The following is a 12284-nucleotide window of genomic DNA, read 5'->3' as shown; positions in this document are numbered from 1 at the left end:
TATAGAAAAAGAGAGGTCTGGAACACAGGCTAAAATTCTAAATTGGAGCAAGGTCAATTTTGATTGTATCAGAATGGGTCTAAGAAGTGTGGACTGGGACAGGATGTTTTCTGTGGAAGGAGTACTTGGGAAATGGGCGTCCTTCAGTAGTGGAATTTTCAAGGTGTGGAGTTTGTATGAGCTTGCCAAGTTAAAAGTTGAAAGCTAACTGGTGCAGGGAATATCGTTTTTCAGACAGACAGACAAACATACTTTATTGATCCCAACGGAAATTGGGTTTTGTTACAGTTGCACCAACCAAGAATAGAGTAGACATATAGCAAAGTAAAACCAGAAATAATTAAATATTAATAAGTAAATTATGCCAAGTGGAAATAAGTCTAGGACCAGCCCATTGGCTCAGAGTGTCTGACACTCCGAGGGAGGAGTTGTAAAGTTTGATGGCCACAGGCAGGAATGACTTCCTTCACTGGCCTTGCGAATGAGTTTGTTGATTCTGTTGGTGTCTGCTACCCTCAGCCTGTTCCCTCCAGCAGACAACAGCAAACATGATAGCACTGGCAATCACAGACTCGTAGAAGATATTCAAGAATTATTGAGGCCCTGGATATTTTATTCCTCTAAATGTCTCAGATCATTAGGTGCAACCAAGACTCAGTAACGACTACAAATCATAATTCAATGCCCTGAGCATACCTGATCTTTTTTCAGTTGTCTTCTGTTGGTTTCTAAAAACTTTCCAATAGTTGTTGTTCTATTATTTGCCCTCTCTTTGGCTTTTGTATTGGCTTTGGCTTCTCATTTCTGCCATGGTTGTGTCCTCCCACCTGTCCAATGCTTCCACTTCTTTGGAAGTGGCTGAGGCTATACGTGCTTTACATTCTGGAAAGACCCCAGGACCTGATGGCTTTCCTGGGGAGTTTTATAAAACTTTCACTATGTTACTTACACCTTATTTTTGTCCTCTGTTTTATCAGAGTCCTTTAAATCAGGTAAACTCCCACAATCTTTCTATGAAGCTTTTATTTCTCTTATTCTTAAAAAAAAAAATGAAAATCCAGCTGGATGTTCTTAATAAGGACCAATTTCTTTATTAAATGTTGATGCAAAAATTTTATCCAAAATCTTAACTCGAAGACTTGAAAATATTCTACCATCTATTATATCACATGCCCAGACAGGATTTATTAAAAATCGTTACTCACATTTTAATATACGTCGGTTATTGAATGTTATATACTCACCATCCAAAAAAATTCCAGAGTGTATATTATCCTTGGATGCAGAAAAAGTCTTTGACAGGACTGAGTGGAATTATCTTTTTCAGACCTTAGAAAAGTTTAATTTTGGGCCTAATTTTATTCGTTGGGTTAAATTAATTTACTTGTCTCCTACCACTCAGGTTATTACTAACTCCCAAATTTCTAAGACCTTTAAATTACAGCGGGGAACTAGACAAGTATGTCCTCTTTGTCCTTTACTTTTTGCTTTAGCTGTCGAACCCTTAGCAATAGCACTTCGAGAATCTAAGGACATTTCTGGTCCTTAGACCAGAAGGACAATCTAAGGGAAGGTATGTCTCATAAAATTTCATTATACGCTGATTATATTTTACTTTTTATCTCTAGCACTGAAACTTCTTTACATTTAGTTCTTTCTTTAATTTCCCAGTTTAGTTCTTTTTCAGGATATAAGCTGCACCTACATAAAAGTGAGTTATTTCCTTTAAATGACCTAATATCATCAAATGCCAAATTTCCGTTTAAAGTTGTTACAAGTCAATTTACATATCGAGGTGTAACAATTACTAAAAACTTCAAGAATTTATTCAAAGAAAACTTAAACCCCTCATTGAATTATGTGAAAAAGACGCTTTCTTTATTCCTAATTGGCCAAATTAATTTGATTAAAATGAAGATCCTTCCTAAATTTTTTATATCTTTTTCAGGCCTTACCTATTTTTGTTCCTAAGACTTACTTTGATTCTTTAGATGCAGATTTAACCTCTTATATTTGGAATAATAAACAAGCTCGTTTAAGTAAAGTTTATTTACAAAGATATAAAGAGATGGGTGGATTAGCCCTACCCAACTTTAGGTTTTACTATTGGGCTACTAATATAAGGAATATTACTTTCTGGTCCTATTATATTTATCATAAAGATTGCCCATCATGGGTCTCTTTAGAAGTTAATTCTGTAAAAAATTCCTCTATTGTCTCTCTTCTTGGATCATATTCTTCTTTTTCAGCAAATAAAACAACAGGTAACATAATTGTTAAGCAAACTTTAAGGATATGGTCTCAATTTAGAAAATTTCTTGGTTTAACAAATTTTTCATTATCATCTCCCATTCTCCTTAATTATTTTTTTATCCCTTCCATGACTGATAAAGTCTTTAAAGATTGGGATGTATCAATCACTCAGCTCCCGAATTGCTCCCAGAAACTCCAGCCACCCGTTATTCCTACCAGTTTCCCCTTCCAATCAAGTTTGGCCAGTTTCTCTGTCATAGGGACATGGAGAAGTTCCGTGAAACAGGCCATTCGGCCCATCCAGAAAGTGCTGAAAATATTTAAAATCTCTAATGCAACGTCCTGCACCGGGACCACAGCCCTCCGTACCCTTACCGTCCAGTTACCTATCCAAACTCCTCTTAAATAGTGAAATTGAGCTGGCAGGAACCACTTGTGCTGTCACGACCATTTCAGTGAAGAGATTTTCCACATGTTCCCCGTGACTTTTCACTTTCCCCACTTACCAATGACCTCTGGTTGTCATCCTACCCAACCTCATTTCAAAAAGCCTGCTTGTATTTACCCTATGTATACCCTCATAATATTCTATGCCTCTAACAAATCCTCAAAGCACTGTATAATTTCCTTATTTACGTTTAGAGCCTTGTTTCGGTGCATAAGATGATGAGGGGCATTGATCGTGTGGATAGGCAGAGGCTTTTTCCCAGGGCTGAAATGGCTAACACAAGGGGACAGAGTTTTAGGTTGCTTGAAAATGTGTGCCAAGGGGATGTCAGGGGTAAGTTTTTCCACACACAGAGTGGAATGCACTGCCAGCGTCGGTGGTGGAGTTGGATACAATAGGTACTTTTAACAGGCTCTTAGACAGGTACATGGAGCTTAGAAAAATTGAGGGCTATGCGTTAGGGAAATTCCAGGCAGTTTCCAGAGTAGGTTACATGGTCGGCACAACTTTGTGGGCTGAAGGGTCTGTAATATGTTGTAGATTTCTCTGTTCTATGTTAAACAGCGATACAGAGAAACATAGAAAACCTACAGCACAATACAGACCCCTTGGCCCACAAAGTTGTGCTGTACATGTCCCTCCCTTAGAAATTCTTAGGCTTAGCTATAGCCCTCTATTTTACTAAGCTCCATGTACCAATCTAAAAGCCTCTTAAAAGACCCTATCATATCTTCTTCCTCCACTGTTGCCGTCAGCCCATTCCACGCAGTCACTACTCTCTGAGTAAAAAATTTACCCCTGATATCTCCTCTGTACCTACTCCCCAGAACCTTAAACCTGTGTCCTCTTGTGGCAACCATTTCAGCCCTGGGAAAAAAGCCTCTGACTATCCACATGATCAATTCCTCTCATCATCTTGTACACCTCTATTAGGTCATCTTCACTCCAAGGAGAAAAGGCCGAGTTCACTCAGCCTATTCTCATAAGACAGGGGTGTCAAACTCATTGTAGGTCACGGGCCGGATTGAGCAAAATGCAGCTTCATGCGGGCCGGATCAGTCGGACGCGTGCGAACGCAGCTTTCGTTGCCTCCGTTTTTTCAGCCTGCTCTCATGTGTCTCAGTCTCTGCTATAACTACAAAGTGTTTCACTTTACAAATTCCATTTCTTATGAAGAAGACTGCCGAATAAACACTAAAAACCCTGAAAACCTGGTACCTGAATAAACTCAGCATTAGCCATATCATACGCCATAGGCGCTTCGATTACTGGGGCCAGCTTTAATAGTAATTAGATATTATCTCGCGGGCCAAAGATAATTCCACCGTGGGCCGGATTTGGCCCGCGGGCCTTGAGTTTGACATATATTTCATAAGGCATGCTCTCCAATCCAGGCAACATCCTTGTAAATCTCCTCTGCACCCTTTCTATGGTTTCCACATCCTTCCTGTAGTGAGGTGACCAGAACTGAGCACAGTACTCCAAGTAGGGTCTGACCAGAGTCCTATATAGCTGTAACATTACCTCTCGGCTCCTAAATTCAATCCCACGATTGATGAAGGCCAATACACCATATGCCTTCTTAACCACAGAGACAACCTGTGCAGCTGCTTTGAGCGTCCTATGGACTCGGACCCCAAGATCCCTCTGATCCTCCACACTGCCAAGAGTCTTACCATTAATACTATATCCTGCCATCATATTGGACCTGAAAAAATGAATCACTTCACACTTTTCTGGGTTGAACTCCATCTACCACTTCTCAGCCCAGTTTGCATCCTATCAATGTCCCACTGTAACCTCTGACAGCCCTCCACACTATCCACAACACCTCCAACCTTTGTGTCATCAGCAAACTTACTAACCCATTCCTCCACTTCATCATCCAGGTCATTTATAAAAATCACTAAGAGTAAGAGTCCAAACAGATACCTGAGTTACTCCACTGGTCACCGACCTCCATGCAGAATATGACCCATCTACAACCACTCTTTGCCTTGTGTCATTCATTGTAATACGTTGTAGACTTCTATGTTCTATGTTAAACAGCGAAAAATCATTGTCTGTTCTTCAGTCCTTTGGTACCTCCCCCTGTCACCAAGGATGATTTAATTGTCTCTGCTCGGGCCCCAACAATTTCTGCACTTGCCTCCCATAGATTCCGAGGGAGCACCTTGTCATACTTTGGAGATTTATCCACCCTAATCTGCCTCAGGATAGCAAACATCTCCTTTTATCTGTACAGGGTCCACAATTTTAATGCCACTTTCCCACACTCACATAGACCCTGCGTCCATCTCCTGAGTAAACAGAGATGAAAAAGATATTTAACATCTCCCCCATCTGCTTTGGTTCCACACGTGGATTGCCATTCCGGTCTTCCAGAGGACCAACTTTGTGCCTTGCAATCTCTTGGGTCTTAATCTATCTCTAGAATCCCTGAGGATTATCCTTCATCTTTTCTGAGAGGGCAACCTCATTCATGCCTTCTTTTATCCATCCTGATTTATTTCTTATGTGTTCTCTTGCATTCCTTAAACTCCTTAAAAACCTACCTGATATCCCTGTTATGCAACTCCATTTTGTGCTTCACCAGGCTCTCAATATCTCTTGAAATCCAAGGTTCTCTACAGTTTCTATCTTTACCTTTTATTCTGACAAGCACATACCCACTTTGTACTTTCAAAATTTCACTTTGAAGGACTCCCATTTACCAAGCACACCTTTGCCATAAAGCAGCCTGTCCCAGTCCACAGTTGCCAGATCCTAGTGTCATAATTCCTATGTTGATCCATGCCCTCAACACATCCACCTTTCCTACAATGCTCCTTGTATTGAGATATACAGGGTTCAGCATATTCACTGCATCATGCTCAATGTTTTTCATTCCTGACCTTGTCTGAGGTTTGAGCAACACCTGTCTCCACAAGCCCTCCAATATCTGTTCTGTTATTCAGGCTCCCATTCCCCCTGCAACTTTAGTTTAAACATCCATCCCCTACCCCCACCTCCCACCATGCATCATTAACACCCCTTTGGCTTTCCTATCCCAGATCAATAAAAAGGAGGTGTATACCAGGTACAGGCAAATAGGAACAAATGGGGTACAGGAAATTCAAGTGAACACTTATGAAAGAAATAAAAGAAGGTATGAGGTTGTCCCAGCAGACAAGGTGAAGGAGAATCCGGGGGGATTTTGCAAATACGTTAAGAGCAAAAAGATTGCAAGGGAAAAAAATATAATCCTCCGGAAGTTCAGAATGGTAATCCATATGAAGAGACAAAATATATGGGGGAGATTTTCGATTTTTTTGCATTTGTATTTACTCAGGAGATGGACACAGTCTATAGAAGTGAGGCAAACCAGCATCAACTCCATGGACCCTGTACAGATCACAGAGGTGGAGATGTTTGCCGTCTGAAGGCAAATTACCATGGATAAATCCCCAGGGTCTGACAAGTTGTTCCCTGGGACTCTGTGGAAGACAAGTACAGAAATTGTCAGGGCTCAAGCACAGATATTTGAATCATCCTTAGTGACGGGTGAGGTACTGGAGCATTGGAGGACAGCCAATGTTGTTCTGCTGTTCCAGAAAGGCTCTAAAAATAAACGAGAAAATTGTACATTGGTGACCTTGACATCAGTAATAGGAAAGTTATTGGAACGTATGTGCAGGAACCGGATAGATAAGTATTTGGATAGATGTGGACAGATTAAGGATAGATAGCATAGCTTTGTGCATGGTAGGTCATGTCTAACCAATCTTATAGAGTCTCTCAAGGAAGTTATCAGGAAAGTGGATGAAGGCAAGGCAGTGGATGTTGCCTACTTGGACTTTAGCAAGGCACTTGACAAAGTCTTATATGGGGGTGAGTCAGAAAGGTTCAGTTACTCAGCATTCAAGTTAAGATAGTAAACTGGATGAGACACTGGCTTTGGGAGAAGCCAGAGTGTGGTAGCAGATGGTTGCCTCTCTGACTGGAGGCTTGTGCCGAGTGGTGTGCCATAGGGATCAGTGCTGGATCTGTTGTTGTTTGTCATCTATATCAGTAATCTGGATGATAACATGGTTAGCTGAATCAGCAAATTTGTGGATGACACCAAGACTGGGGGTGTAGTGGACAGCGAGGAAGACTGTCATGGCTTGCCGTGTGATCTGGACCAGCTCGGAAAAATGGGTTGAGAAACGGAAAATGGAATTTAATGGAGACAAGTGTGAGGTGTTGTATTTGGTAGGACCTATGTCTTACACAGTGACTGGTAGGGCTCTGAGGAGTGCTCCAGACGAAAGTGATTTGGGAATACAGGTCCATAATTCACTGAAAATGGTGTCACAGTTCAATGGGAATAGAAAGAAAGATTTTGCCACATTGGCCTTCATAAACCAAAGTACTGAGTACAGTAGACGGATGTTATGTTGACATTGGTGAGGCCTAATTTGGAGTATTGTGTGCAGTTTTGGTCACCAATCTACAGGAAGGTGTAAAAGAGGTTAAAAAAGTTGAGAGAAAATTCACAAGGATGTTGCCAGGTCTGGAGGACTTGGGTTATAAGGAGCGATTGAACAGGTCTGTGCTTTATTCCATATAACCATATAACCATATAACAATCACAGCACGGAAACAGGCCATTCCGGCCCTCCTAGTCCGTGCCGAACTCTTAATCTCACCTAGTCCCACCTACCCGCACTCAGCCCATAACCCTCCACTCCTTTCCTATCCATATACCTATCCAATTTTACCTTAAATGACACAACTGAACTGGCCTCTACTACTTCTACAGGAAGCTCATTCCACACAGCTATCACTCTCTGAGTAAAGAAATACCCCCTCGTGTTTCCCTTAAACTTTTGCCCCCTAACTCTCAAATCATGTCCTCTCGTTTGAATCTCCCCTACTCTCAATGGAAACAGCCTATTCACGTCAACTCTATCTATCCCTCTCAACATTTTAAATACCTCGATCAAATCCCCCCTCAACCTTCTACGCTCCAATGAATAGAGACCTAACTTGTTCAACCTTTCTCTGTAACTTAAGTGCTGAAACCCTGGTAACATCCTAGTAAATCGTCTCTGCACTCTCTCTAATTTATTGATATCTTTCCTATAATTCGGTGACCAGAACTGTACACAATATTCCAAATTTGGCCTTACCAATGCCTTGTACAATTTTAACATTACATCCCAACTTCTGTACTCAATGCTCTGATTTATAAAGGCCAGCGTTCCAAAAGCCTTCTTCACCACCCTATCTACATGAGACTCCACCTTCAGGGAACTATGCACTGTTATTCCTAGATCTCTCTGTTCCACTGCATTCCTCAATGCCCTACCATTTACCCTGTATGTTCTATTTGGATTATTCCTGCCAAAATGTAGAACCTCACACTTCTCAGCATTAAACTCCATCTGCCAACGTTCAGCCCATTCTTCTAACCGGCATAAATCTCCCTGCAAGCTTTGAAAACCCACCTCATTATCCACAACACCTCCTACCTTAGTATCATCAGCATACTTACTAATCCAATTTACCACCCCATCATCCAGATCATTTATGTATATTGAGGGGAGATTTGATAAAGGTATACCAAAATTATGAGGGGTATAAATAGGGTAAATACAAGCTGGCTTTTACCACTGAGATGGGGTGGGACTACAACTAGAGGCCATGGGTTAAGGGTGAAAGGTGAAACGTTAAGGGGAACATGAGGGGAAACTTCTTCACGCAGACTGTCATCCGGGTGTGGAATGAGCCAACAGCCCAACTGGTGCATGCAAGCTCGATTTCAACATTTAAGAGGTTTGTATAGGTACCTGGAGGCCAGGTGTACAGGAGTGGGCAGTTTATATAGTTCAACACAAACTGGATGGGCCAAAAAGTCTGTTTCTGTGTTGTACTTTTCTATGACTGTGACAAGAACCTGAAATAATACTAATATTTACTCTAATTCCTTTTAACAGCTGTGCAGACCAACCATACATCTGAGTAGGAGATATTTACATGGCATTAAAACTGTGGCACTTTAAATTAAAAGTACATTAAAAAAAATCCCAGCTGCACTTTGACAAGGCTATTTGTGTGAGAGTGTTTCAGTTACTGTGGGGCCAGGCACCCATACAGCTCAGTGGGAACAGGGAATAATACCAATGGAGAGAGTCAAACTGAGCCAGGGCACAGATTGGAGACGGCAGAAATGCCCCATTCTTATAGAGACAGGAAGGGCTGGTCATTCCAGATACCAGCACTGTGCCCAGTTAGAAGATGATTTCTCTCTCCAACTTGGGTTGAACTTCACTGTAACAGTGTGATTATCCGATCACACGTGAGCAACTAAAATGATCTCATCTGAAATGTTGTACTTCACCCATTGATGGATTTTGTAAATTTTTTTACAGGTTAAAAATGACAAGGAGTTTGTCTACGGGAATCTCAAACACAACACACCAGTTTCGCTGTCTCTGTCTAGATATTTAAGCAGTGGAACAAGGGATTCAATCAACCATCCTTCCTGCTCAGACTGTGGGGAGGGATTCACTCAGTCATCTGACCGACTGGCACGCCTGTTATTTTACAAGGGGAGAGGTCATTCACCTGCTCAGACAGTGGGAATGGATTCAGTCGGACATCTCAATTGAAGGTACATCAGCAAGTTCACACTGGGACAAGGCCATTCACCTGTTCTGTGGGTGAGAAGGGATTCAGTCGGTCATCCCACTTGTGGACACACCAGACAGTTCACATTGGTCTGGTCATCTGCTGAATCTGTGGGGAAGGATTCTCTCGGTCATCTGACCTAATGGCTCAGCAACGAGTTCACACCGGGGAGTGGCCATTCACCTGCTCGGACTGTGGGAAGAGATTCACTGAATCATCTAAATTGAAGGTACATCAACGAGTTCACACCGGGGAGAGGCCATTCACCTGCTCAGACTGTGGGAAGGGATTCACTCGATCATCTCACCTACTGCAACATCAGTTAGTTCACACTGCAGAGAGGGATTTCACCTGCTCAGATTGTGGGAAGAGATTCAGTCACTCTTCCACCCTACAGAGACACCAGTCAGTTCACACCAGGGAGAGGCCGTTCACCTGCTCAGTCTGTGGGAAGAGATTCACTCAGTCATTCCACCTGCAGAGACACCAGCAAGTTCACACTAGGGAAAAGCCTTTCACCTGCTCAGACTGTGGGAAGGGATTCACTCGGTCATCTCACCTACTGCGACATCAGTTAGTTCACACTGCAGAGAGGGATTTCACCTGCTCAGATTGTGGGAAGAGATTCACTCGCTCTTCCACTCTGCAGAGACACCAGTCAGTTCACACCAGGGAGAGGCCGTTCACCTGCTCAGACTGTGGAAAGGGATTCACTCGGTCATCTGATCTGCTGACTCACGAGCGAGTTCACACCGGGGAGAGGCCATTCACCTGCTTTGAATGTGAGAAGGGATTTGCTCGGTCATCTGATCTACTGAGTCACCAGCGAGTTCACACTGGGGAGAGACCATTCACCTGCTTAGTCTGTGGGAAGGGGTTCCATCAATCATCCAACCTTCATAGACACCAGTTAGTTCACACTGGGGTGAAGCCGTTCACCTGCTCAGACTGTGGGAAGGGATTCACTCAGTCATCCAATCTACAAAGACACCAGCAAGTTCACTTTGGGTAAAGGATGATCTCCTGCTGAGACACTGGGAAGAGTTTTTCTCATCCATCTCCATCAAATGTGCGTCATTGGGTTCACACTGGGGAGAGGCTGTTTACCTGCTGTGAATGTGGAAAGGGATTCACTCAGTAATCTAACCTTGTGACACACTACTGGGTTCACACTGGGGAGAAAGTTTCAATAAGCTTCATGCTGGATATTTGTCCATCACCGTTGCAGAATGTAATTTCGAGAGTGACTGTCGGTGCTGAACTCTGCAATTATTGCTGTTGCTCACCACATCCAGTTCTGCACCCTGGTCACTGGGCATGAGAGGAGTTCCTTCTGCTGCAAATTCACCTTTAATGGGACTGGATCTGAGACAAATAAATCAGTTCTATTTTAAACTCTGTCTCCGGTACTTAGTGCATTTATAACACACCTAGTGTACAGTAGAGAGTCAACTCAGCCCAGCTGGACCCTACCAGTGATTCAGTCCCATGACAGTCTATTTCAATCCTCCCCTTTTGTTCATCTCTCACTCTCACTCTGGTGATGGGTACAAACAGTCATCATCTGTGGGTGAAGAGGTTTCCCTTGAATTTTCTGCAAACTGAAGAAGTCGAGCTGATTGCAGTTCTGTCTGAAATGTTCTTCGCCCCTCAAATCTCTGGGCTGAGGAAGAATGACATTGGTAGTTAACCTCCTTAATCACAACTAATTTCCACATTACGGGTCATTTTCCCTGCTTCTAAAGGGTTGTTAGAGAACATCAATGTCCTCTAAAGTCTGAAAACAGAATGGGAAACCATCACTTGTATGTTCAATTGAGCAGGGTCAGAAACCAGAGGCAGGTCTGCACAGGGCAGAGTTTGGGGCTCTGGGCAATGGTCGGGGTACGAACGTATGATGAGGAGAAGGGTATCAGCAGCGGGGTGTGGCAACAAATGTCAGAGTAACAACATTTGGAAGCTGATTGACAGAGACAATCAGTTGATTGTCTGACTGATGACACAAACAATGCCTGTGGTGAGGTTCTCCACAGGTTGAGGAACATGTGTGTGTAGGGAATGGTTTTGTCTATTGAGGGAGTTGTTCCTGTTTGTTTATCCTGCAATATGATATCTGGATGGTTATTATGGACTGTCCTATTTGAAATAATGTATTGATTATCATATAATTTGTATGATCTTGACTCTAAAACTGGGTCAGGCTTGAATTTATGGTGCCTTTATTCAGTTATGGAGGGCATTCATGAGTTTTTATTTTTAAACAATGTTTTGGTGAATGGTATTTGCCACTTGATTGTACCTTTGTAAGTAATCAGATTGAGTTAAACTGCTGTAGGATCCTGGAATGTGTTGGATTGTGTCTGGTTTCTCTTGGCATTTTCTGCACTTACTGCCTTGTTTGTTTGTACTTCATGTATTTTCGGTTTTTTTTCCCTTTTGTTAAACACCTTGTCCTGTATTTCTGCAAGAAACCCCTGGGTTTCTGGGACGAGGTCTCCAACACTCAGTCAGGTGCATGGTGCTTCCTTGTCACCATCTCATTTGCTCAGATCGTTGAGATGTCTCCCATGGAAGGTCATACTCATTCCACTGGTTAATGTTTTCTTCCAGAGTGGTGATTTATTTTTCTGGTTTGGCCTCTCATTTAAGTTTTCTGGTCTGTATTTCTTATCACGATTGCATATACACACATGGAGTGCTGAATCCTGTTCATTTTTGATGAAAATATATACTTAGAAGTTTTATCTGACTGTTGTCTGATTTTTTTCATGTGTGTTGTTCCTCTTCCTCCTTGAATCCAAGGTAGTGTTAATCTAAATGTGTCACTCCTGATGAAGGGTTTCAGCCCGAAACGTCGTCACTACCTCCTCCCATAGATGCTGTCTGGCCTACTGAGTTCTGCCAGCATTTTGTGTTTTTATTTATTTCC

The 12284-nt window shown here is 42.4% G+C and overlaps 2 protein-coding genes across 3 annotated transcripts in view; one reads left to right on the top strand and one right to left on the bottom strand.

Moving 5' to 3' along the window:
• LOC140721856 (uncharacterized) overlaps positions 1–12284 on the bottom strand; it is a 67520-nt gene that overhangs the window by 20473 nt on the left and 34763 nt on the right. The gene's annotated exons all lie outside the window — the stretch shown is intronic.
• The window catches only part of LOC140721882 (uncharacterized), a 101177-nt gene continuing 98244 nt past the window's right edge, over positions 9352–12284 (top strand). The window contains 1 exon segment of the mRNA XM_073036707.1: positions 9352–10363. Within this exon segment, the coding sequence (XP_072892808.1) occupies positions 9498–10363 (866 nt within the window). The 5' untranslated portion in view covers positions 9352–9497.

The sequence above is a fragment of the Hemitrygon akajei genome, unplaced genomic scaffold, assembly GCF_048418815.1.
Source record: "Hemitrygon akajei unplaced genomic scaffold, sHemAka1.3 Scf000063, whole genome shotgun sequence".
NCBI classification, from domain to species: Eukaryota; Metazoa; Chordata; class Chondrichthyes; order Myliobatiformes; family Dasyatidae; genus Hemitrygon; species Hemitrygon akajei.
This window is presented reverse-complemented; position numbering and strand designations above follow the sequence as displayed.